General features: G+C 38.0%; 1 protein-coding gene and 1 long non-coding RNA gene across 3 annotated transcripts; one reads left to right on the plus strand and one right to left on the minus strand.

Annotated features, from left to right (window-relative positions):
• Positions 1 to 2366: 2366 nt before the first annotated feature.
• LOC132669309 (uncharacterized) lies at positions 2367 to 3115 on the minus strand. Its single transcript, XR_009606081.2, has 2 exons — positions 3026 to 3115; positions 2367 to 2861 (listed from the first exon to the last, which is right to left on the minus strand). It is a non-coding gene; the product is annotated as an uncharacterized LOC132669309 (long non-coding RNA).
• A 59-nt stretch (positions 3116 to 3174) lies between these two features.
• On the plus strand, positions 3175 to 22444 carry ARHGAP11A (Rho GTPase activating protein 11A). 2 transcript variants are annotated; one of them, XM_060619016.3, is made up of 12 exons: positions 3175 to 4070; positions 7576 to 7646; positions 9753 to 9849; positions 10542 to 10795; positions 11442 to 11605; positions 11769 to 11915; positions 12450 to 12524; positions 13337 to 13501; positions 16159 to 16288; positions 17000 to 17108; positions 18900 to 19038; positions 19431 to 22444. In XM_060619016.3, the coding sequence occupies exons 1-12, from the start codon at positions 3942 to 3944 to the stop codon at positions 20996 to 20998; spliced, it is 3048 nt and encodes a 1015-aa protein (XP_060474999.1). In that variant the 5' UTR covers positions 3175 to 3941; the 3' UTR covers positions 20999 to 22444. The 2 variants fall into 2 exon arrangements, with proteins under 2 accessions (XP_060474999.1, XP_060475000.1); XM_060619017.3 differs by having other exon boundaries at positions 16213 to 16288.
• The last annotated feature ends 3375 nt before the right edge of the window (positions 22445 to 25819 follow it).

The raw sequence follows: 25819 nt of genomic DNA on the forward strand, positions 1-25819 counted from the left end.
TCACCCTCTCTCTCAAAAATAAACATTAAAAAAAAAACAAAACAGCACAGTTGTAGGAGTAAGGATGATAGTAAGTGTATGGGTTGTTTACTCTCGTCATCATGTGGCTGACTGGGAGCTGCAGCTCGCTGCCACTGCCCAGCATCATGAGAGTATCGCACGGCATATTGCTAGCCCCAGGAAAGATCAAAATTCAAAATTCAAAGAATGATTTCTACCAAATGCATGTGCATTCCATACCATTATAAAATCCAAAAATCTGAAGTTGAACAATCAAATTGGGGACCATCTGTACTCCATGGGGCTTTCAGTAGTAGAGTTTTGCTACTTTTAGAGGTAGGTGTGGGAGTCTGCTGAAGTGAGAGAAAATGAAAATGTCTAAGGTTGGATGGCCATATGGAAAAAGAGAAAATTCCATTCTTTATTCTACACTGGATAAATTGCAAATGGATCAGAGACATATTTTTTTTTTAAAAAAAGAAAAACCACCCAGTACTAGAAAAATTAAATGAGTGAAATCCTTTATAACTTGGGAGTGGGGATAACATTTCTGATGACTCAGAATCCAAGCATTAAGGGATGACTCAGAATCTAGAGCATTAAGGGAAGAGACTGATTATAATTTAAACAAATAAAAACACAAAGCAAAAACCCAATAAAAGTCGTTAAAAAGAGTTCAACCTGTTTTATATTGGGCTAATATGTACAAAGTTTCCAAATTTTTTTTTTAAAGGTTATCTGATAGGAAATAGGCCTTGCTCTCCCTCTATTGGTTACCATTTTTATTAGAGTTTGGTTTACCTTTCCATTGTTTATTTTTGAAAATATAAGCAAGTGTCTATTTGTGTATGTATTTCTGACCTCCCTCCACCTTACACAAAAAGGAGCATACTGTACACATTCTTTTGGGCCTTGCTTGTTTCCCTTCATTTCATAGCTGTAGATCTCCAACATTCCTTAAAACTCATACTTCACTGTATGTACACATTTGAAAAGATGCTCCACCTTACTCATAAAAAGATAAATGCAAAACTGTAATGAGACACCATTTGCCACCTATCAAATTAGCCAAAATCAACTCCATTAGAGAGGCCGTGGGGAAAGAGGAACTCTCATACTTCACAAATGTGAATACAAAATTGTGTAACGCCTATGATGGTGAATTTGACAATATTAAACAAATAACATGTTCTTTTACGCTGTAACCTAGCAATCCCATTTGTAGGACTCTGTGCTAATGGTCCATTAGCAAAAGCATATTGTGTATGCACAAGGAACTTTTTGTAATAGCAAAAGGCTGGAAATGGTGCATATATCTATCCATAGGGGCCTGGTTGAATAAACCATGGTACATCCATATATAACCAAAGAGAATTATGTCCAGTTGATTTAAAAGAGTATTTTTGAAGAAAAAAGAAACAAGCTTCATTCAGCAGTCTTATTTAGCAGTATTGTTATTATTGTTTTACATATATGTATGTGTGTATATATGTGTACATGGACAAGGCAAATAAGTAATTATGTTAGTATCATTAAGAGCCAGTAACTTCCATCTTAAACGAGACAAAAGAAACAAAATCAAAGGGCTCAGTTTGGGGAAAAAGGATTATGACATAGAAAAGGTGCTTAATGTTCAACAGCAGTGTCAGGTTTTTAAGAAAAGGAAAGCTGAGATATCCAAAATCCAAAACAATGTCAAGTTTGAGGGAGGGAGGAGGTTAAAGACAACATAAGTCATTTTTTAAAGTCATTTCTGAAGCAAGAAGAAAAGAGTAGGAATAGGTTCGGTTTAGTCTCTGATGCACCGGATCCTGTTAAAATCGATGGTTCCTCTTCAGTGCCTTTGTCTCTTGATCGCTGTTCCACTCCACCATCCCACCTTTTTGCCAATTTCTGATTCTTCACATCAGTTAACCATCGGTATGTTGCTCCTCCCCGCATCAAGGATCTTTTATTATACCCTATCATAGAATAGTATTCCCTTCCTTACTACACTTCTCTCAGTAGATAATTATGTCCTCATTAATATCATTACTTAATATTCTCCTCCCCAACGCCCCCAAAACTGTTTTTGCTCTTTATCCTACACCATATTGCATAGTAGGCGCTAAATAAACAGTTGGTACAATGCTTCACTTCCATTTTATTCCCATTTCTTCAGAGAATCTTCTTCAGGCTGGGCAAGGTGGAACGCCTAAGGACTGAACTCCTAAGGGGGCAAAATGATTTTACCAAAATGTTCTCTACTTAATTCATTCATTCGGGAAATGCGCACTGCTAGGCGACAGGGATACAACAACGGATAAAATAGATACAGCTCTGTCTCTGTTCTTCCCAAGTTTACGTGCGGGTGAGGAGAAGTGATCTAGTAAACGTACGCAACATTGCCCGTATTTAACTTGAGTCCATGTGTCCTCCCCTAAAGGAATTACATCCCAGAAAAAAGAGAACATCCTGATGGGACCGCTGACGTTTGAGAATGGATCAGCAGCCCAGGGACAAGAGTTGGGGGTGTGCAGTACTGTCTGTCAACAGGATAGCGTGTGGGACTGGAGCGGGCCTCCTAATTGCATATTCCAACGAATGCCGCTTCTGCAGCTGTCGCCTCCCGAAGACTTCGCTCGCCCCGCGCACTCAACTCTCCCATGACAGGTCTTCTTTATGTATTTAACTACCTATGCGCTAAGATTTGAGCCATCAGTTCCTCAAATACGGGCCAGTTTCCAGAGCCGAAGTAACCTCTAAAGGCCCTGCTTCAGGGGTACCCAGATCAGCGTTTGTACACCCTAACTCAGGCTGCCTCTCTTTGGGTCCGGTAGAATCGGTTTCTCCGTTACAGGGCCTTCAGCCTCAGCCAAGTTCTGAAAAAAAAAAAAAAAAAAAAAAAAAAAAAAAAAATGAGAATGGGGTGTCTATTACATTTCCCCGAATGTATTGTCTCAGTCGCAGGCCAGATATATTAAAATGAGCTTGAAACAGTACTTTCCTCCAAAAATACGGCTATGGAGGAGCAAGTGGAACTCACCTTTTTTTCTCTCTCTCTTTTCACATTTCTTAGTTGTGCCCACCACGCCCTTCCGCGTCTCACTAGACAGGCAGCTCCTGGCCACTCTCTGAGGTCCTGATTTTGAAATGAGAAACGGGCCAATCAGAGCGCGGAGGGCTGTTTGGCGCTGCCATTTGAGCCTGGGCTGGAAGTGAAGGTGGAAAGATTGCGGCTCCGGAGCTGCCGAGGTGGTGAGGGCGGAGGCATGAGGAGAGTTGCGTGGCTTCAGTGAGCAGACCGGGATGTGCCTGCCGGGGGCTGTAGGCAGGCTGATGGGGGAGGGAAAGAGCAGCCTGTGAAACGGGGTGACGGCGGCGACCAGCCCGGGCGGGGACCGGGACTGGAAGAGGCGCCTGAGCAGCCGGCTGGTCCGGCGGCTGGGCTGGGGTTGGGGACGGGGACTTGAGAGACGAACGTCCAGCTGAGTCTGCCAGCGCAGGAAGGCCGAGGAGAAGGGTCGTGTTTTGCCGTTGGGAAAGAGACGAGGGCGAAGGAAGGATTGGAGGAAGCTGGATCTTAGGAAGTGGCCGGAAGTGCTGAGAAGCTGGTAACAGGAGTCCGTACAAGGAACCGAAAGGATCAGGAAGAAAGAAGGGAGGTCTGTGTAAGTAGCCGAAAAGATCGAGTGACAAGAAAGAGGGCCGGTGTAAGTGAAGGAAAAGTGAGGTGTGGCTATATCAGAGGGAAGTAGGAGAAGACGGTCAGTGCAAGTGGGTTGAGGACCGAGGGAAAAGCCGTGGAAGTGGCTGGGGTCCGGGGCCGGAACAGTGCCAGACTTGGCCGGAAGGCAGCGGAGCGGAGCGCAAACCTGAGAGTGTTTGGAAATTGGAAGACTTGGTGGCGAACGAGGGTCAGAACTGAGATCCTGCCTCGGAGAGTGAGCGACGTGTCCGGGATGTGGGATCGGAGGCTGGTGAGGTTGGCCTTGTTGCAGCAGCTTCGGGCTGTCTATGGCATTAAGGTCAAGAGTGGCCGTGGGCAGTGCGATCGTAGGAGACATGAAACAGCGGCCACGGATACAGCGGTAGGTTCTGGGAAAGAGGTTTGGGTTAAAAAAAAAACAAAAAAACCCCACCCTATCCATCACTTATTACAGGTCATGCTAAGATGTTCATTCTGTATGGATCCAAAGGATCCGAAAGAGAACGTGGCTAAGCGTGACTGATTGAATCCAGATGGTCAACTGCTGAAATTTAAAGAATGACATTGTTGATTCTTTACAGGGATTTTTAATCATTGAGAAAGTTGCAAGGTTTTTCAACCTCGCAACATTGACACTTGGAACTAGATAATTCATTCTTTGGGGTGGGAGGTGGGGGCTGTCCTGTGCATTATGGGATGTGTAGCAGCGTCTCTGGCTTTTACCCACCAGATGCCAGTAGCATATCCCAGTTTTGACAATTAAAAATGTCTCCAGATGTTGCCAATTTATTGTATTTTCCCAAGTAGATCTTAGGAAGGGAGACAAACAGTATCCACCCCACCCCGCGCCACCGTTTTAGAATTAAGATTTGGAAAGGGTCAAGGGGGATCAGTAAGTTTTCTAAATAAGTCAGTAGAGGAGGTGTGACAGAACATTAGAAATAGACTTCAGATAATCTCTCTGTATTTACTAATTTGAAAAAAAAAATAAGCTTGCTGCTTGTTTTTTTTTTTTTTTTTTTGAGATACAAAGCTATTTTAAGTATTTAGAGATGAAAGCTAGTAAGATTTGCACAGCTCTTAGTTTATAATTTCTGAAAAAAAAAATAAGTACTTGGATAAGAAAGCTAGTAATAAAAATAATTTGTATACCTCTTAATAGCTTATAGATTCTGGAGACAGTAATTTTTGTTGTTTGCAGCTGGTGGCAACATACTTGTTTATATGTAAAAACTGGAGTGGTTTTTTTGGTTGTAAAACTGGTTTTCCAAGATCTCAAATGTAGTTGGTTTTGAAAGTGTATGAAAGACTTTGTGTCAGAGTTTTTTCACCCCTTAAAATCAGTACCAACTTTTAGAGTCAGGTAGACCTGAGTTTGAATCCTGCTCTACCCCTACTAGATATGTAATCTTAGGCTGTTTGTTGAATTTTCCTAAGCTTCAGTTTCCTACTCTATAAAATGGGAATAATGATATCTCTCCTTGGGTTATTTAGGGGATTTAAAAATGGTAAGATCTGTAGATTGGACTAGCACAGTGCCTGTCACATGCCACATATTCAGCTAATGATGGTTGTTACGGCAGTCATTGGTCTAGATCCTAATGGGTAGTCAGGCTAGAAATTGTAATAAAAATATTCTAATAAATATTAAGGTCAAGAGTGGCCATGGGCAGTGCGACCGTAGGAAACATGAAGCAGCAGCCACAGATATAGCGGTAAGTTCTGGGGAAAGAAATACAGAAGATGGTTGTGTTATAGGAATGGAAACAGGATGTGTAATATTTGACAACTAGATTTCTTGTAGTTTTCTAAGTACATTCTATTGACTTACTTATAAAACTTACTGATCCCCCTTGACCCTTTCTGAATCTTAATTCTAAAACGGTGGTGCGGGGTGGGGAATGGGGTGGGTACTAAGTACATTGTAAATGATACTCCAATACACAAAGTTTAAAAAGCATCTTGTTAGTTTTATTTTATGAGCTTATAGCAATTACTGTGAGTCCATTGTTGAGAATAATAGACTTGAGGAAAAAACCCTGAATTCTGTGTATGTTAAGATATCTCTAGACTTATAATCAGCTTCAGCATCTGATTTTTGCATTTTGTTTGGTTGTCCAGTATCAAGACAATTCTGATTTACCCAAATAAGGGGTTTCCCACACTAACATTTTTTTTAATAGCTCACCTTGAAATGGGAATTCTAACAGCAACACATATTCTGTGAATGCTTACTCAATGTCAGACACGACCGTAAATGTTTTACATCTTTTAATTCATTTAATTCTCTCTGTAACTCTGTGACTGAGGACCTGTGTGAAGGTGCCGAAGCATACAAAATTAATTTGATCAAGATCATTCAGCTAATAATCAGAAGAGCCAACGTTTGAAACCTGGCAGTCCTGCCACTAGGAGCCTGCTCCCTTAAGCACTATCGTGTACTGCCTTCTGTATTCACCAGTTGAATGGAGCCAGATGCTTGAAAAGGACTGGCAAGATTTTGTTACTCTGTTGAAAAGCTGACAGAGCTGAATGATATTTGTCAATGTAAGGGTAAATAAGGTGCTCTTATCACATAAGTGCGTCAAGAGCATTCATGGAGAGCAGATGCATCTAAGCTAAATGAATGTTTATGAGACTGGGTATACCCACTCATCCAATTCTGTATAGGTAGATATATACACACGTGTATTTATTTTTAAATCCAGGGCAAAACTACAACCTTCTTAATCAGTAACACGTTTTTAAGAAGTTTGAATGTATGCACAAAGATAGTGGCAGATTCTTTATTCACAAGTATGTAACATACAGATTTAGTCTTGGATCTTCAGTGTATTAAGTTTGAATATGAGTAATACATTTGAATGTGACTTTTCACAAATATTTTTCAAAGTAGTTAGATGTGAATTAAATGTTTGCAGAAGAATCCTTTTCTTGGTTACTTTAGAACATAGTTTGAATAGCACTTTTCCACCAAGTGTGGAAAAGAAGATCAGGTCTAAAAATAACCATTTCTGATGTAATTTTAGGAAGTACTCAATGAGTGACAAGAATTACCATTATCAATTTAACCTTTTGTTCATCTTAGTATTTATAAGGTGACAGAAGGAAAGTATAAGGTCAGTGTTTATAAGGTTACTGAAAGAACCTGTAGTATTTTTAGAAAATGTTAGTGTTTCAGCCAAATTTTGTTTTAAGCATTAACTGGATTGATTTTCCATTATGGGATTGGAAACTGATGGAATGCATTACATTGCTTCAGTGCAATGACTTTCTCTATTTTTTTTTTTTTTTCAACGTTTTTTATTTATTTTTGGGACAGAGAGAGACACAGCATGAACGGGGGAGGGGCAGAGAGAGAGGGAGACACAGAACCGGAAACAGGCTCCAGGCTCCGGGCCATCAGCCCAGAGCCCGACGCGGGGCTCGAACTCACGGACCGCGAGATCGTGACCTGGCTGAAGTCGGACGCTTAACCGACTGCGCCACCCAGGCGCCCCTATTTTTTTTTTTTTTTTAATTTTAATTCCAATACAGTTAACATGCAGTGTTACATTAGTTTCAGGTATACAGTGTAGTGATTGAACAATTCTATACATTATTCAGTGCTTATCATGATAAGTGTGCTCTTAACCCCCTTCACCTGTCTCACCCATCCCCTCACCCACAATGACTTTATCTTGACTATTTTTGTACTCCTAGCACCAGCGATGTTTAATGTATAGTAGTTACCTTTTACCAAATGTCCTCATAGTAATTGTTTTCATTGTCTTGATTGATGATTTCAATTTTTAAAAATTTTCTGAGGTTTTTAATTTGCTTAATATTTAAGAAAACTTATATTATGCCTAATATTTGTGTTAGAATAACTGAATTTGCCGTTTTAGGGTAAAATATTTGGAGTACCTTTTAATGTATTGCCCCATTCTGTTGTACCAGAATATGGACATATTCCAAGGTAAGCTAAGTTTGAGATGAAGAAAAAATATTTCAAACTAGTGTTTGAGCGTTTAAAAAGAAATAGTTGATTGACTCTTTCACATTTGTTTTGAACTAGCAAATGATTGAATTTCTCAACATTAACGAATGTAATGTCGAAATGTTTTTAAACTTTTACATATTTTAACTTTTTAATTTCTGTTCATTCCTAGGATTGAATTTAAGGTTCAGTAATAAATTAAATGTTAAAAAGCAAGTTATTTTTGTTCTACTAAGAGTGTTTAGTTCTATACTAATTCTTTTGCTGCAATTCTGACTATATTCAGTAATACACTGAATTTCAAATTCAGTTACAATTTATATATTTTTTCTGTCTTAGAAATGTTGGATGAGAGTATTTTTTTCTCTATACAAGTTTTTAAATTTTGTTAGGTTTTCAAAATTGTGATTCCATTATAGTTAACATACAATATTATATTAGTTTCAGGTGAACAATATAGTGATTCAACAATTCTATACATTACTCAGTGCTCATAATGATAGTGTACTCTTTAATCCCTATTTCACCCATCCCCCTACCTACCTCCCCTCTAATAACCATCAGCTTGTTCTCTAGTTAAGAGCCTGTTTCTTGGTTTGTCTGTCTCCCTCTCTCTCTTTTTCTTTTGTGGATAAAAGAATATTTAAGATAACATTCAATAGTATCTGTGAATACAAATTATGTAACACTTGAGCTTTTCTATGTCACTTACTATTTATTTAAAAGTAACCTTTTAGACTAACAGCATCAGAAATTACTTGGGAAGTTTACATCTTAAATAGTTGAAAGACACATGTAAGGAAACTATCTTAGGTCTTACTAATTCATTTCCCCTCTATCCAAAGTAGGGTTTATTCTGGCTACTCTTTTTCAGTAACCTAGGTTTTTAACTGATGCATTGTACAAAAGCATTTATTGAATACTTTGCTGCCTTGGAACAGTTTTCCTTCATTCAGCATATAAGTGTAGATTAACAATCTACACTTCACAATCTTTGTAAGGTGAGCACTTACTATTTTGCTTTTTAAATGACCTATGAAAGGTGTGCTTATGCTTTTCTACCTTTAGAATTGCAAAATATATCCCCAGTAATGATGACTAAATCTTTTTTGTAATTTCTATGCCCACTTTAAACAAACAAACAAACAAACTTTAAATTCTGTCAGGCGCCCCCTGGGACACTCAGCCATTGTGCACCAGTACAATGCTATCAGTTGCTTGCTGCTAACATCTATTCTTACTTGTTGGTATCACCTGTTAACTATTAAAGCCAACATCGATGGTTCAAATTGTTCAGTATAAAGAAATTGAGCACACACTTCTAAGTATGAGAAGGATTGTAAGGACTAGGATATATTTGACTTTTTTTCTGAGAGGTAATGTTAGAGTGAGAAAAACATGTTGCCTTTTTTTGGGCCAGTGTAGTAGATGGTAAATATTTAAAGCTATGTATTCTCTGCAAGGTTACACATGAAGAGAGGATAAAGAAAAGAAGAAGGCCTTAGGGCCCTGGGTTATACTAGCATGAAGAGGTATGGCAGAAAAAGAGGAGCCAGGAAAGGAGTTTGAGAAGGAGCACTTAGGGGGACAGCAGGAAAACCCGAAGTTATCATGAAAAAGAATATTTTCCAGAAAAGCAGGGAGTGGTCAAGTGTGTGAGATGCTGGCAGGACAAACAAGATGAAGACAATTGACCATGGGTTGGTGACCTTGTTGAGAGCTGTTTTGTTGGAGTAATGGTGGTGAGAGTTCATTGGAGAGGGTTGAGAGAGACTGGGATATGAAGTGGGGGCAGTGAAAAAGACACACCCTGTGCTGTGAGCAGAAGCAGAGAAATGGAGTAGGATTGAGAAGGATGTAGAATTAAGCAGCTTATTGAAGTTGTCCTGGATAAAAAGATGGACCATAAACCACTTAGGAAGCAAAAAAGACAACTAGAGGTAACCTTTTTATCCCAAAGATTGAAGGGATTTCTGACACCAAAGCTTCTAAAGACAGTACTTAGTCTGCTCATGTGTTTTGGTAGGAGAATAGGATTTAGTTAGATGTGTTCTGAAAAGAGTTGAAAAGAGTTCTTTCTTTCAGTTTTCTTGTTGATGCTTGCACATCTTTAGAAGAGCATATTCATACAGAAGGGCTTTTTAGGAAATCAGGATCTGTTGTTCGTCTGAGAGCCCTAAAGGTAAGCATATTATTGAACTATTATTTTTCATTTGTGCCACTTTTTGATTTGGTTTTTAGAATTTAAATATTTAGAACTATTGCATGAATTACTAATAGAAATTGGATTTGCAAATAGCCTTTTTCATGGCAGAAGAACCTTTTTTTCTAAAAGGAATTGTGCAGCATTTATATAATGCTTTAAGTGTTACTGAGATATAATTGACAAATATTTAACGTATACAACTTAATGCTATATGTATATACTGTGAAATGATTGCCACGATCTATTTATATAATGCTTTAAAAGTTCAGAGTATTTCAAATTCATGGTCCTTTATTGCTATAAACTATACGAAAGGAAATGTTTTTTTAATTTTAGCCTTCTAAAATGGCATGTGTATAGTAAAACAAGTGTTAAGAGAAATTTATTTTTTTTAATATACATATTTAATGTTTATTTTTTAGGGGAGGGGGGGAGACAGAGGATCCAAAGCAGGCTCTGTGTGACAGCAGAGAGCCCAATGTGGGGCTCGAACCCACGAACCATGAAGTCATGACTTTAGGTGAAGTCGGACGTTTAACCGACTGAGCCACCCAGGTGCCCCAAGAGAAATTTATTAAAGAAAACTCTCTAGAATATAAGAAAGGATATTTTTATTTGCAGTAAACTCTTAAGCCCTCAAATACTCAAGATTATTTTATTTATTTCAGAGTAAACTGGATCATGGTGAAAGTTGCCTGGCTTCTGCACCACCTTGTGATGTTGCAGGACTTCTTAAGCAGTTTTTCAGGGAATTACCGGAGCCCATTCTTCCAGTTGATTTGCATGAAGCACTTTTCAAAGCTCAACAGTTAGGAACAGAGGAGAAGAATAAAGCTACATTACTGCTCTCCTGTCTCATGACTGACCACACAACCGATGTATTAAGATACTTCTTTAACTTTCTCAAGAGTGTTTCCCTTAGGTAAGTAATAAGTCTTAGGAAATGACAGTTTGTTAATCAGCTTGATTTACCCTTATAGACAATAAGTTAAAATTACATTTGGAATGGAAATTTTTCTTAAAAAATTATTCCTTACTATAAGAAGTATATCCTGTATAATATAAGAACCAATATACCGAACGATTTAGTATTTTCTCGCTGACTTAACATCATCATTATGAATGGCTTATTGGTGTCAATAGGATTCTTTGTCCACTGAATAGCTTCAGATGACTGGGTTTTAAAAAAATTTTTTTTCTTTTCTTCTCAAATTTGTCCCCCCTCTCAGCTGTCAGTGAGCCTCCTTGTTCTGGACATGCTTGTAGCCTTCTAATACAGTTTTTCTGTGTGTGGGTTTGAAAACCAAATATACATGTTCAATTTGCATGGAAACCCAAAGTGTGGACTCCATGGTTAGCATGGTTTTTATGATATATATTTAAGCACACACACAGGAGCTATTTTTGGTTATGTCTTATTTCAAGCCAGTCATATAGATGGGTAGACAAAGGGTAACTATTTTGACTTGTGTTTGACTGATAAAGTAAGAAGTCTTCAAAGTGTGCCCAATATATTAACTCCCTGTTTTTCTCTGGGTCAATCTAAGAAAAACCTTGTTTCATTTAAGGTCTAGTGAGAATAAGATGGATAGCAGCAATCTTGCAGTAATATTTGCACCAAACCTTCTTCAGACAAGTGAAGGACATGAGAAGATGTCTGCTAACACAGAAAAAAAGCTCCGAATACAGGCTGCAGTGGTACAGACCCTTATTGACCATGCATCAGATATTGGTAAGATGTAGTTGCTTTATTAAATAACAGGAGTTGTTTGAGGGAGATCCCATATTCCTCCAAGTGAACTGTGAAGACAGCTGTTAGAAAGTTGATGTATACTATCTGAACATTTTGAGTGAAAGTGGAGGAAAAAATGTTAACTCTGAACGTTTTTGTTTAGGGCATGTTCCAGATTTTATCCAGGAAAAGATACCGGCCATGTTGGGTATTGATGGTTTCTGTGCTACTCCATCATTAGAAGGTTTTGAAGAAGGTGAATGTGAAACTCCTGGTGACTATAAGAGAAAGCCAAGACAAAGTGTAGGAGGTAAGGGGTAGTGGCAGTCCTGTTTTGTGGAGGTACAGCAATATGCTTTTATCTAAAATGTGTTTAAATATAATAAAGATTAAGCTGTGGTGTATATCTTTTGGGGGCTTACAGCATAGTTGGAAAGACATGACACATGCATGTGAAAAGCAAAAATGACAATACAATTTAGTATTGAATGCTAAACCTTTACACAAACGTGAGAGGTATTCAAAGGAAAAAGTTCCCTGGAGTCAAGGACTCCAAAGAAGAAGTCAAACTGAACCTTCTTGAAAAACGGGTAGAGGCTAGGGGAATTGGGTAGAGGGTCAGAATATTTGTATCCTATTGTAGATAAGAAGGATGCTATGAAGAAAGATTTGTGTAGGGAAGTAATCTATCTGTGTCGGTAAACAGACTCACATGACTTGAGTGAGGGGTTCATTGTAAGCTGACATAAACTTAGATGCTGGAAAACCACAAATATTAATATGAATTATTGGTGACAGGTAAATGTTGAATTATAATTGATAATATATGTGCTTTGCATTTCAGATTTTGTTAGTGGAGCATTAAATAAACTTAAATCTAACAGAACACCCTCTATTACGCCTCAACAGGAAAGAACTGGTAGGTATTATATATTTTTTGTTTAAGTGAAAATTTCTGTATATTATGTAAAAAGTAATCATAACATAACTTATTTTGGTTTAATCAAATCCAAGTACTATTTCCAGTGGAAATACTGTACTCTAATACTAAGTTGTGACATTACTAATTACATTGGATATAATGAACCCAAAATTGTAGTTAAGAATTTCTTTTAGTCTCTAGTTATATCTTTAGTCTTCTAAATCATGCTTTTCTGTTGAATGTAAGTTGGATGCTATTGAATATGTGAAAATAGCTCCAATCTCATTTTTGTTTAGAACCAGAAGTTTATTATTTTATCTTCCAATTTTTTTTATCTTGGTTTGCTTGTGGCTGAAATTATTCGGCCCAATAACACAATAATAGACCATATGATCACTTGTTTTGTTTTTCAGATTGAAGAAAAGATTGAAGAAATTTAGTGGTTAATACTCATTTATGATGAAAAGCAGAACTAATAAGTAGATCAGTTTATTTGAACTCCTTGATTACGATTTTATTCCATATGTTAATATTCTTTAATGTGGATTATATACATCTTTCAGTCTGTTTGGTTTAAGTTACTATTGTTTGTTAATCTTGCCTCTTTGTGACTTTCCTCTTTTCATTTTAAGTAATTGGATGGTGTTAATTTAGTTATAACATATATTTGATAATGTAAACATATTCCCTCATTCCTTGGTTAGCTCTAAGTAATGGCTTTATAAGAAGAAATTATTAGAAGCTTTTGTATTTTATCAACTCTGTGGGAGAAACAACAAATGATTGTTTTTTTGTTTTTGTTTTTTCAGCTCAGCTACCCATATCACCCATGAATCTTACACCAAATGCTAAGCGTAAACTACCAATAGAGTCTTCTCATGGTTTCTCAAGTAAGAAAAGGAAATCCATCAAGCACAATTTTAACTTTGAGTTGTTGCCAACTAATCTCTTCAACAATTCTACACCAGCATCAGGTAGCAGATAGAATTTGTATAATTGGGTTGTAAACGTTAACATGAATGCCTATTCTGGGCAAAGTGCTATTTCATATTAATGCCACCCCGTTTAGGAGCTTTGGCTTTATTCTGTTTATCAAATCTCTGAATTTTTATAAAGTCCCTAACTTCTAAAATAGACACTGGTTCAGTATTATTATGTGTATGTGTATATGTTTTATGACCATGCTGTTTGAAAGTTAGGATAAATAACTCAGAGTGAGAGTTTGGGCTTCTGTGTATAGCACTGGCGCTCAGATACTAGGTGACGGGACATCCTGAATACCACTTTAGTTACTTCTTGATCTATTGCTAGGGCTGTGTTGCTATCTTCTGTTGAGATTGCCAGTTTGATTTTCTCTAAAGGCAGAGTAGTGGGGTATTGGAGGAACAATTATGGTTGCTGTTGAAGGGCGGGGGGGGTGGGATTTTTTAGTTTTATACTCAAGTAGCTTTTATAAAAGCTTTAAAAACTTTGTTTATGCTGTTCCTTGTGGCATGGTTTCCAGATGGTTTACTGACCTGCCATTTTCTTCCAAATGACCTCTGAGTTTCTAATGTGGCCAACCAGAGCCTCCAGAGAACAACCGAGTTTTGCTAATTTGAGTATCAGATCTTTGTTAGTGTGATCTTAGATTGAGTTGGCTCCTTCAAGTTGGCTCATAGTCAGTCTTACAAGTTAACCTTATGATCAGCCCAAAAAGAAATGAAATTCTAACTAAGCCCAGAGTCTTCCATCTCAGATTTGTCTCACATTTCGTCAAAATATGAGTGATCTCTGATTCTTTCAGGTTTTCAATTTCAGTTAATGTTGAGAATTTTACTTTGACTTTGTTAGTTAAATGATGAGATCTTCTTCCCAGAAACTTTTTGTTTATGTTATCCAAAAAGTTCAGATTTTCCTTGTTTGTTTTATTAGAAAGTTGAACAGAATAGCGACTTGTTTTTTATGGTCTTTCACAGGTTCTCTATGGGTTTAAATGTAATGATAAGAACTCTAAGGCTCTGTCTGTATTTCTTTGAGTATTCAGAAGTTAGAGACTTACGTTCTTTTAAACTAACTTACTGTTTTCTTAATTAAGGTTTTTTCCACTTTGGAGTAACTGTTCCCAAATGGCCAATGTGAGCTGTAATTCTGCCTGCCTCTGCTTATAAGCATTATAACATCTGCCCCAAGAAATGAACCTTTTGATTCCTTCTCTCCAAGCTCCCCAAACATAGTTTAAACCTGCTTGTGTTACTGGAAATTCAGTACGAGCCTGCTCAATCAGTGATTTTTTTCATGGATGCGAGACACAAAAAGAACTTCCATGCTCTTCTGCCATCTTGGCTCCTCCCTTCAATGACTTTTTTTTTAATAAAAAAAATTAGTAAGTTCAATAACCTGTTATTTTAACACCATTTTTCTTTGACCACACTTTCTCAGCCACAATTCAATAAATTCTGTCTGTAAAATTGAAAATAGATTGGTTTCTAATTTTGGATAATAGCTATGATGCTTTTTTTAATGTATAAAGGCAGCTATAGTAATCTATAATCCATGAATTACCTATTTATAATTTTTTTCCTATATGTGTGATGACTTTGCATTATTCCCTATATTCTGGCCGTGCTTCCTTGTGACCACTGATATATTTTCAAGATTAGACTACAGCTCTAGAATAAACTACCTATGTCACACTGGCTACATTACATTGGCCTCTAAAATTTTTGTCAGCCAAATGTACCCAGAAGTCTCTGTAATGGTTGTATTATTTTCTTTCTGTTTTTGCAACTAAAAAAAAACCATGCTGTCTCTGTTTGGGGACCTGTGTGAATTTTTTATCAATACAGGTGATGAGTTGAGAGGGTTCATGTTTATTGAGTATATCCTGGACTTGATTCAAATATAAGTCAAATGTATATAGAGCCTTGGTTCATAACTTTTTCCCTTAATTTTTTATTATAGTTTCATGGTATAGTGTTAAATAACTTAATCAGAATGAGCTGTTGTAACCACTTATTGTTAGCATGGAACTTGGCTGTAGCCAAGTGGTTAGGCATGTTTTATAACTGGTTTTTGTTTGCCAGAAATATTGAACAGAGGCAGGTAGACAGCAGTTGGCTAGCCAGGTACATACTAGATACTCAGACTCTAAATTGTTTTCAGTAGCTCATTTTTGGTAATAGCAATAATTAACATTGTGTAACATAGGTACTGTGCTAGACATTTCATATATAAATATATAACAGTAGTTTTTATATTTACTGTAGAAGTCCATTTTCAGAGCTATTTAGTAAGTGGTGGGACAAACTCAAGTCTGCCTGTCTGGAAAGCTTGCTCTTTCTCCAGTCTGCAATAGTGCTCACACCTCCCTTGTATTCTTAAACGAGTTTAAAGTAAAACTCTGATATAAAAGTCATGTTTCATCTGACCCTTAATTGCCAACAAAAAATTTAAAGTAAGAAATTGATACTATTTTTTTTTTTTTTTTTTTGAGTTGAGTTTATTTGGCTTCTGAAGTTTCTTACCAGAAATTATGTGATTTTGTTGTTGCTTAGGGTTGGATATTAAGACTTTAAACCTAATTGCTACTAATATTTTACACTTGGAAAAGAAAGTATGTGTGGTGTATTATATGTGGTTATTTTTATAGTTCACATTGATACAAGCCCCGAAGGGTCAGCTCAGAGTTCATTCTCTCCTGTAGCCATCAGTGGAAACGATTCGATCAGTACAAGTGTGCTAAGGCGAAGTAAGAGGATTGCAAGTAAAAAAATTTGCAGGTAATACATCCAGGACATTTTGTTTTCATGGATAAACATTTGGTGTATATAGTAAATAAAATGCTTTGTTTGTCTTTCTGCTGAGAAACATGTTTGAATCATAATTTTTAAAAATTCTCTCTGCCTTTATTGTCTTATTAATTAGTGCCCTTTGTATATACTCCAGAGAAAGAGTCTTAATTTGAGTCCACTTGCTTGCTTAAAATCCTATTGTATGTTGATGTGTGTAATTTTTTAATTTCCTGCTAATTTAAAGGTAGTCTGTTCTAATGATTCTGGTTTATAAGTGACTAAATAACTCTTGAGATAAACAGGAGAGGCCTCTTTATACACAAATATAATGTGTTCCTATACTGTATTTCTTTTTTTTTTTTTTTTTTTAAACATTTGTTTATTTTTGATCGAGCACCAGTGGGGGTGGGGGGAGAGGGGTCAGAGGGTCCGAACCAGGCTCTGGGCTGACAGCAGCGAGCCCAATGTGGGACTTGAACTCAGAGACCGTGAGATCGTGACCTGACCCAAAGTCAGACACTCAACTGAGTGAGCAATCGAGATGCCCCCATACATGGTATCTCAAAGCTTAACTGATTTTAGAAAATTATTACGCTGTTTAATTGCTAGCAATATAATTTGCTCTGGACTTGAAAATTTCATTTTGCGAGAATGCCTCCAGTTTTTATGCTGACATTTTTAAATGCCATTCTTTTTTAGGGTGGAATCGGGAAAAGCAGGCTGCTTCTCTCCTAAGATCAGTCGTAAAGAAAAGGTCCGAAGATCTCTTCGTTTGAAATTTAGTCTGGGGAAAAGTAGCAAAGACCTAGTAAGTGTCTTTCACCATTTCATTGATGTTCATATTAGCATAAAGTGTAGATGTGGTGGTGAAAGACCCTCTACCCTGTCTCTCCAGCCACAGTTGCCTTCTCTACTCCCCTTTATACCAGACTCTTGCATGTGAATCAATACTGATTGTTTCCTCCTTTTCTGTTCTGCTTAAACTGATTCATTCCAGTGAGGCTTTTATCCCCAATATTCCATGCAACTGTTCTGAAGGTCATCCATGAATTTAGTGGTGCTCAAACCAGTGATCAGTCCTTGTTAGTCTTCACCTGGCTGGTTACTTGCTCCTCTTTCGCATACTTCCCTTCCTTGCTTCAGGGACACTTTTACTCATGATTTTCTTCCTTCTTCATGGGTTACGTTTCTAATTCCTTTACATTAGAGTGTCCAAAGCTTTGTCCTTGGACTTCTCTTTTCTCTTTCTACTCAAAGTGTTCATTAGCATTAAATGTCCTATATTTGCTTAAGACTTCCAAATGTATATCTCCAGACCAAAATGCTTTCCTGAACAACTTGACTGTTTAGCACCTGCCTACTTGACTTCTCTGCTTGGATGTCCATCCAGTAGATAACTCACCTGTAACCTGTCCCAGATAGAGCTCTCAAGATGCATTTCTTCACTGTTGCTCTTTCTCCAGTCATTCCCCTCCCCACCAACCACACACTTACCTGTAGTCTTCACCATCTCACATATGGCGACTCACCTGGTCACTTCAGCCAAAAACCACGTGGGCATTCTTGACTCCTCACATCCTGTGTAAACCAGTAGGGCATCTTGTGTATCTTCTGCTTTCAGAGTATATCCAGATCGACCAATTGTCACTGGCACTACATTTCCACCATTCTCTAAATTCTGTCATCTCCAGCTTGGATTACTGCAATAAGGCCCTACTAGTAGGTCTGCCTGCTTCTACCTTGCTGCAATACTAGAGCCAAAATTATTCTTTTAAAACCCAAGTGAAGTCCTGTCACTCCTCTGCTCAGAATTCTCCAATGACTCCTCATTTCACTCTGAAAAAAAGGTAAAATTCTTATGTTTACAAGTGCCTCTCCACGGGACTGTATCCAGCCTGCCTCTCTGAGCCCTCCTCCCGTCAGCCTCCCTTGCTCACTCGGCCTCTTGTTTGTCAAATGTGCCAGACCTGACTTCAGCCTTGGAGACTCTCCTGGCCTTTCTTCTCTGTGGAATGTTCTTCTCCCTTTTATCCTCATGGTTCTTACCCTCTCACATTTTTCTTTACTCACCAGTCATCTTCCAATCACTCTGTTTAAAATGACAGCCCCACCTTTCTTCACTCCAGAGCCTTCTTACCCTGCTTTACTTTTTGCCATAGCACTTCTCACCTTGTGTATTGCGTAATATACAAAATAATCTACGGTTTTTCTTGTCCTGATCAAAATCACCCCATCTAAAATGTGAATTCTGTGAGGTGAAGATTTTGGTCTGTTTGTTTTGTTCACTCACTGTTGTGAACATGCCCTGGCTCAGAGTCCTCACAAAAGAAAGAAATTTTTTAGTTAATGAATATGTGAGGCTGTTTTTATTTTAGATCATAAAATATCAACTAACAGCCAAGTCAAAAGCTTACAGTTTTCATCAACATGCATGCAAGTAAATTTGTGTTGGCTACAAATTGTTTTTCAATTTTTTATACATTTTTCAATCAGCTGTAGAGGATTTTGATAAATACAAAAACTTTACTTGGTCTTAATATCCTGAATTAACTAGATTTATTTCTTAACCAAAACATTTTCAATTTTCTTTTCTTTACAGAACGGGTGTCCTGGTGTCGATAGATACGAAAATGTTGGTCGACGACTTGCAAATCAACAAAGTTTAAAAAATAGGATTGAATCTGTAAAAACAGGTCTCCTTTTTAGCCCAGATATTAATGAAAGATTAACAAAGAAAGGTACATTTATATGGTATTGTTAGTTTTATGCAAAAAAACCTACTTTCATTGTTTTTCTGAAAAATTTGTTCCAGCTTGAGACGTAATTAACATATAACCTTCAATTATTTTTATGGTAAAATATATTAAGTAATTTACTCTTCTAGAAATTGAAAATTCATGTTTGAAAAGTAAAAATGTTTGAATTGGGATTGTATTTTTGTATGAACAATTGGAGGATGCTTATAAATACAAAAAGTTTGACGTTTTTATACTAAAAATTATTCTTTTAACACAAATCCTTAACTTATTGAAATTAAATGCTTAATACCTTTATATGCCATGTGTTTGAATAATATTTGAAATATGTTTCAAATATAAATGATTAAAAAGACTGAACTGCTTTATTTTAGGTTCAAAAAAGATCAGTAAGTCTGAGGAGAACTTATTAACCCCAGAGCGTCTAGATGGAACAAGTTACCGGATGTCTTGGACAGGACCTACTAATTCCGGTTTTCAAGAAATGGTGACAAATGAAGTTTCTCCAATCAAGGGAAATCTTGAGGTGGAAAGCTCTTCTTCGGAGCCTGATACTTCAGTTGAAAAGTTACCTGTTAGTTCATATGAACGCACCCTTTCTAATGTACAGGATAAGCATAACAACAGTGTAACTGGAAGCTCTCTTAGTGGGGATGAAAATCACTTGACCACAGAGACTCTGGTGAAAATTCAGAAAGCATTTTCCGAATCTGGAAGTAATCTTCATGTATTGATAAATCACAGCCAGTCATCAGTAACTAATGTGGGGAAAGTAAAACTAAATGAAACCTCTTCTACAGAATACAGTCCAGAGAAAAATCTGTTTGAGACTAATGATTTGACTGTGATAGAATCAAATGAACATCAAACTGGTAAAGAAGAACATAGTTTTTCAGAACGAGACATCTCACTCCATCAAACTCAAAATTTGGATAGAGAAGCAACTGTAAAATGTTATTCAACTCATGTGAAGATTGAACATGAAGAAAGCATTTGTTCAAATATACCTAAAGACTATTCAGTTAAGCAAGAGTTGCCTAGTGATGAACACGTAAAGGAACAGCAGTCTCTGGGGGATAAAGTAAATCCTGAATTAAGGGAGAGTGAGAATATGATCGAAGAGAACTTGGCGAAGCATGCAGCTAGCACTTCTTCCTCAGAGCCCATCACGTGTAACATAACAAACTTGTCCAAACGCAGGCCTGTGAGAATTGTTAAGCAGCAGTCGCTGGTGGAAACCTGCAGCGCTACGGTTTCTGAAAGCTTACAGATGACAGAGCGTGGTAATGTGTCAGACCACATACAGTGGTTTAACAAGCTTTCTTTAAATGAACCAAATAGAACAAAGGCAAAGTCACCTCTTAAGTTTCAGCGTACACCTGTTCGTCAGTCTGTCAGAAGGATTAACTCCTTGTTGGAGTATAGCAGACAACCTGTACGGCACAAATTGGCGAGTCTTGGTGATGCCGCTTCTCCTCTGGTGAAGTCAGTGAGCTGTGACAGTGCTCTTTCCTCTGGTATGGAAAGTACATCAAAAGATTCCTTGATTTCATATACCAAATCAGGTCCTAAAGAACAGAAGTTTATGGGGTGTGGACAGTCCAATGTTGATACAGTTTTGAAATCAAGCATGGAGTTAACTTCTCAATCTTTCTCAAAGACCAAGAGGCCCCCAGACTCCACAAATGCTTCTCTTGGGTCTACCAGAGTTTGTAAACAGGAAGTGGTGTCCAGAGGCCAAATTAAGGTTCCCTTGGATGACCTGACAAATCATGACATATTAAAATCTGTTGTAAATAATAATGTGGGCTTTTCTCCTGGGATAAATAGCAGAGTCCTTAGGAAACCATCAGAAAAAGAAAGGGTCTGGTATAAAGGTTCTCCAAAAAATCCCATCGGAAAAGCTCAGTTACTACCAACGAGTAAACCTGTAGACTTGTAATTGGTAGATGTTAATACTTGTTAATGTAAATAAAATTAGCTGTTGGTGATAGGACTTGCAGGATAATCTGCATGTTGGTTTGTTAGCTCAGGAAGGTTAAGTGATAGATTTTAATTTCAGTGCACAAGCAACTTGAATTCTTATGCTTGTATAAATGACTTGTTTTTCTTAATTATGGCAGTATTTAAATTTTGTAATTGTATTGTGATCTCTTCAAGCAGAGGTTACATTTTACCTTTTGAAAGAAGTTGTTGGCTGGGTTTATGAGAAATTAATTCTTGAAAATTGTATGAATTTTATTTTTAAGTGTGATAGGAAGAGTGAACGAGTTGTGACTATTTCCTGTTATTCCTCCTGAGTCAGAGAAGGTTTCTACAAGAAATTTCTAACCCGTAAAGGGAAGAGATAAGCCCTACAGGTCTTATTTCTTGAATTACGTTGATATTTATGGTTTATGCCAGAATCCCTAGAAATTAACTTGCTTCAATAGCAACTTAATCTTTTATTCCAATTTGGGGCAGAATAATTGGGTTTATATGGTCTGTAGATGTGTACAGTCGGTTCCCTTGGACGAAGAATAACGGCTAAAGCAGAATAAGGACTCAAGTGTGCTCTTAGGGAATGATGCTGCAGAAATATTCGATGACTTTTGAGCCATACTATGTTTTATAGTTAATTTGCACAAATATATTTGTAGCTGTTTTGTCCAATATAGGATTTAAAATTATTTAAGGAGGAATAATTAAGCTTGGAAATTTTTAATCAAGGTGATTTCTTACATTCACATACTTGATTTTATAATTTAAAATAGGTGATGTGCCTCTGTACATTTAGCTTGGATTCTTAACTTTTGATTCTTATAAAAGCCTATGATGGTTTTGTCTGGTGTGTAAATGTTATTTATTTAGCATAGACATTAAAGGTAACCTTCTGGAAAATGACTTGTCTGAATCTCTAATGAAATTCAAAATACCTTTTAGAATTTGAACCAAATTGTTGAGCAAATCTATCTAAATTTGTATTTTAAGTTATTAGAAGTTAATAATCTTTAAGGAAAGAATAATAGCAACAATGGTGGATATTCTCTAGGTTTTAGAGGAAGGAATATTGCAGGCCGAACAAACCACTGAAGATAGTTTTACAGGTCAGTTTTTAGAATGTCACATTCAGACGGTGGAGCAGAATAGAACAGCATTGCAAATCTACTCAGAGCAGCCAGAGTCATCAGATGTCTGCTTGACCACGTTCTACTTGATAGCAGTACACCTGTTTTATTTCAAAGCGATTTCCTGTCTATTACCTAGGAATCAACCCTTTCTCACTACCAGTAAGAATTTGACTTCTATAAAGACTGAAAGCCTGTAGATATGAATACCATGTTTATCTGACATCAAAACAGGTTTGTGATATAAACCGGATATTCATTTCGGCTGTTTATGATATTTCTGATAGTAAGTCGAGATAGGAAACATTCATAAACTTCGAAATAGATATTGTCTGATTCAGAGCAATTTTTTAAATTTCACCTTCCCTCTGGATAAACTTTTAAAGATGTATTAATATCATTTTATATCCATGGGTATGGGTGAAGTGTTGAATCAGAAGACTAATTCAGTAAGAAGCCATGGGAGATTAATGGTACAATTACCTGAATTAGTGGCTTTTCTGAGAGATTAATAATGAAAGATATTTATTTTTTAAAAAACTATCCAATATTACTCCCATTTTTGTTAGGTGAAAGCCAGCAGTATAGGAAGACTATGAAAGTAAGAAACTTGTACAGTCAGTAAAGTTAAATTTTAGAATTAATCTCTCCACTTTATCTAAAGTGGAGATGTTACTCATCTCATGAAGATATTTGGTCAAATGGTATGTGAACGTACTTAGTAAAGTTAGGTTAGGCCCTATGGACATAGGCGCCTGGGTGACTCAATAGGTTAACTGTCCAACTCTTGATATCAGCTCAGGTCACGATTTCACGGTTTGTGGAACTGAGCCCCAAGTCGGACTCTGGAGCTGTCATTACAGAGCTTGCTTGGGATTCTCTGTCTTTCTCTCTGCCCCTCCCCCGGCTCACATGCTCACTCAAAATTTTTTTAAAAAGTATGGACATAGGCAGTAACTTAAAGGATTATTTTCACTTTGTTATTTACAAGTGTAAATAAATATCTAATATGAATTTATTTATCATGAGCAACAATACAATTACACAATTACATAGGACTTAAATTAGCAGGCTGCTTGGCAACATTCTATAATCACTAAGAATTTAACGTAGTCATTTGATCACCAAGTCCAGGATGTGTATAATTTAAAATCTCAAATTTCAAGGGCACCTGAGTGGCTCAGTTGGTTAAGCGTCCGACTTTGGCTCAGGTCATGATCTCGTGGTTTGTGAGTTCAGGCACTGCATCAGGCTCTGTGCTGACAGCTTAATGCCTGGAGCCTGCTTCAGATTCTGTGTCTCACTCTCTCTGCCCCTGCCCCGATGGTATTCTGTCTCTCTCAAAAAATAAACATTAAAAAAAATTTTAAATAAAATACAAACTTCAGGGGCGCCTGGGTGGCTCAGTCGGTTAAGCGTCCCACTTCGGCTCAGGTCACGATCTCACGGTCCGTGAGTTCGAGCCCCGCGTTGGACTCTGGGCTGATGGCTCAGAGCCTGGAGCCTGCTTCCGATTCTGTGTCTCCCTCTCTCTCTGCCCCTCCCCCGTTCATGCTCTGTCTCTCTCTCTGTCTCAAAAATAAATGTTAAAAAAATAAAAAAAATAAATACAAATTTGATATGAAACCTTTTGGTGTATCTTAAATGTCCATTCAACAAAAAAAACAGTAAATTGTGATGGCTTCTCCATTTTTCCAAGCATAAAATGAAGATAACAGTAAAAATGTTAAAGTAAAATTCTGGATTGAAAACCTCAGTATGTGTAAATAAAAAATAGTAATCCCCAGCGTTTGTGTTTGAGCCTAAAACCAATAGACCATATTTGTCCTGTTGATTTAGCACTGAAACAAAAAGCTGGAAACAAGCATCCATGAAAGAAAAGATCATAGGAAGGAGGCTTGGCTCTAAAACCTGCAAGGTCTTGTGTCTGTAGATGATAATGGATTTGCTGCATAGAGCTAAAGAGATCTGGGTGCTACCCTCATCCGGGTACTTATTCTCTGGCCTCCCGGGTTCTTTACTCATCCCCAGTTTTCAACGAAATGTGCCATACTCTATTGTATGGTCTCACATCTCAATTTTAAATTTGGACTGAATTCACATGTTCAAGGTTGTTCCACAAGTCTTTAACAAAATATTCCAGGGCTACCTGGACAAATTTCTGCAATGTGCAGGGAGTTCAATTTCTTAAGAAATCTTGATAGTCAGTGTGGAAGTTTAGAAATAACAGAACTAACATTCCCAGGTTTTCATGTGGTTTTGGTGTACCATTTTTAGCAGAAGCTTCTAATAAATACAGTTTTCTGTTCCGTGAAAGGGCTCCTGAAAGCACGCTTATGATGTACTCTATCATTAAAAGGTCTTAGGACCTCTTCATCTTTTGTCTCTTACCAGTATTGCCCCCTTCGTCTTCAAGCTGGAATACTTACAAAAAAAAAAAAAAAAAAAATTAAAAAGCTGGGAAGTGGCAAAATTAAAGATGTGGTATTGGGGGCGAAGGACAAAAGTGGCGATCTGGCACACTGTTTAGAAAATTGCTTGAGAAGAGGGGAATTACGTCCACAGAGGGTCGGATAGATAAAGAGCCTCCAAGACACGTGCATGTGGAGTGCGTGGGTTGAACCCTGTGTGGCTCACGGCAGGAGGCACCAGCGTCTGGGTGGTGATCTAGGGCGACCGCGCGTGGCCGCCTCCACCTGCTGGAGGAGCGGTGGGGGCGGAGCTAAGATGCGGAGGGAGGTGACGCACGCGCAATCCACATCACCAGGCTCCCGGCTCGACCCTCACCCAGGCCCAGACCGCGGCAGAATCCTCCGGCTGCCTCTCGGTGAGTCCTGCTTTGATGCCTGCTCGACCCCCTGAAGCCCACCTGAGACACGCGGGTTTTACGGGACTGGCAAGGGAGGGGGCGTCCTGCTGAAATCCTTGAGGTGGAGTCTGAGGGCAGACAAAGGCTGGGTGGGGATTAGGAGGTTCGGGTATAAACTGGAGGGGAAGAGTACCGAGAGAGGAAATTGGGTAGCTGATGAAATCAGAACGGTGTTGGCCCGGGGGTTAAATGAAACAAAGACATCCTGCATTCGCACCGGCCAGAGGAAGATGGAGATGGCAGGAGAGGTTGGTGTCTGCCTCCAGCCTTTTACATCAGAATTGCAGGCTTTGCTGTCTCAGCTCTTTGGGAAACAAGGTTTTATATCTAGGGGTCGCTGGAAAAAAGCCTTTCCTTTACAGAGACAGAAAATGGGGGTTATAAATATTGCAGTTTCAAGGAATCAAATGAATCCTCCAACTTCCCCCCAGATGAATGGTCAAAAAGGAGGGTTTGCACAGCCATTGCTTGTAGCGTCCGTCAAACAGGTTCAGCTGCAGCAGCTGCAGAGGGCAGCTGCGTGAATCTTTGTCCTCTTGGTTTGCAGGCTTCTGCTTCCATTGAAGGCAACATTTAGGACAGGTTGACTCCCCAGATCACTTTTCTCCCTCCCCTTCACCTGTTCTGTCTTCCTCCTCATCACCACCACTTCAAGTTCTAACCTCTAGAGCCCTGAGGCCATATTGCCAACGTTATAGTCACAGTATAGGGGGCTCTGTGCCTGGCACTTTTTTGATGCTCCCAACAATCCTGTAAGACAGACACTTTCCTCATGCCCGTTTTGCAG

This window comes from Panthera onca, chromosome B3 (assembly GCF_046562875.1).
Source record: "Panthera onca isolate mPanOnc1 chromosome B3, mPanOnc1 haplotype 2, whole genome shotgun sequence".
Taxonomy (NCBI): Eukaryota; Metazoa; Chordata; class Mammalia; order Carnivora; family Felidae; genus Panthera; species Panthera onca.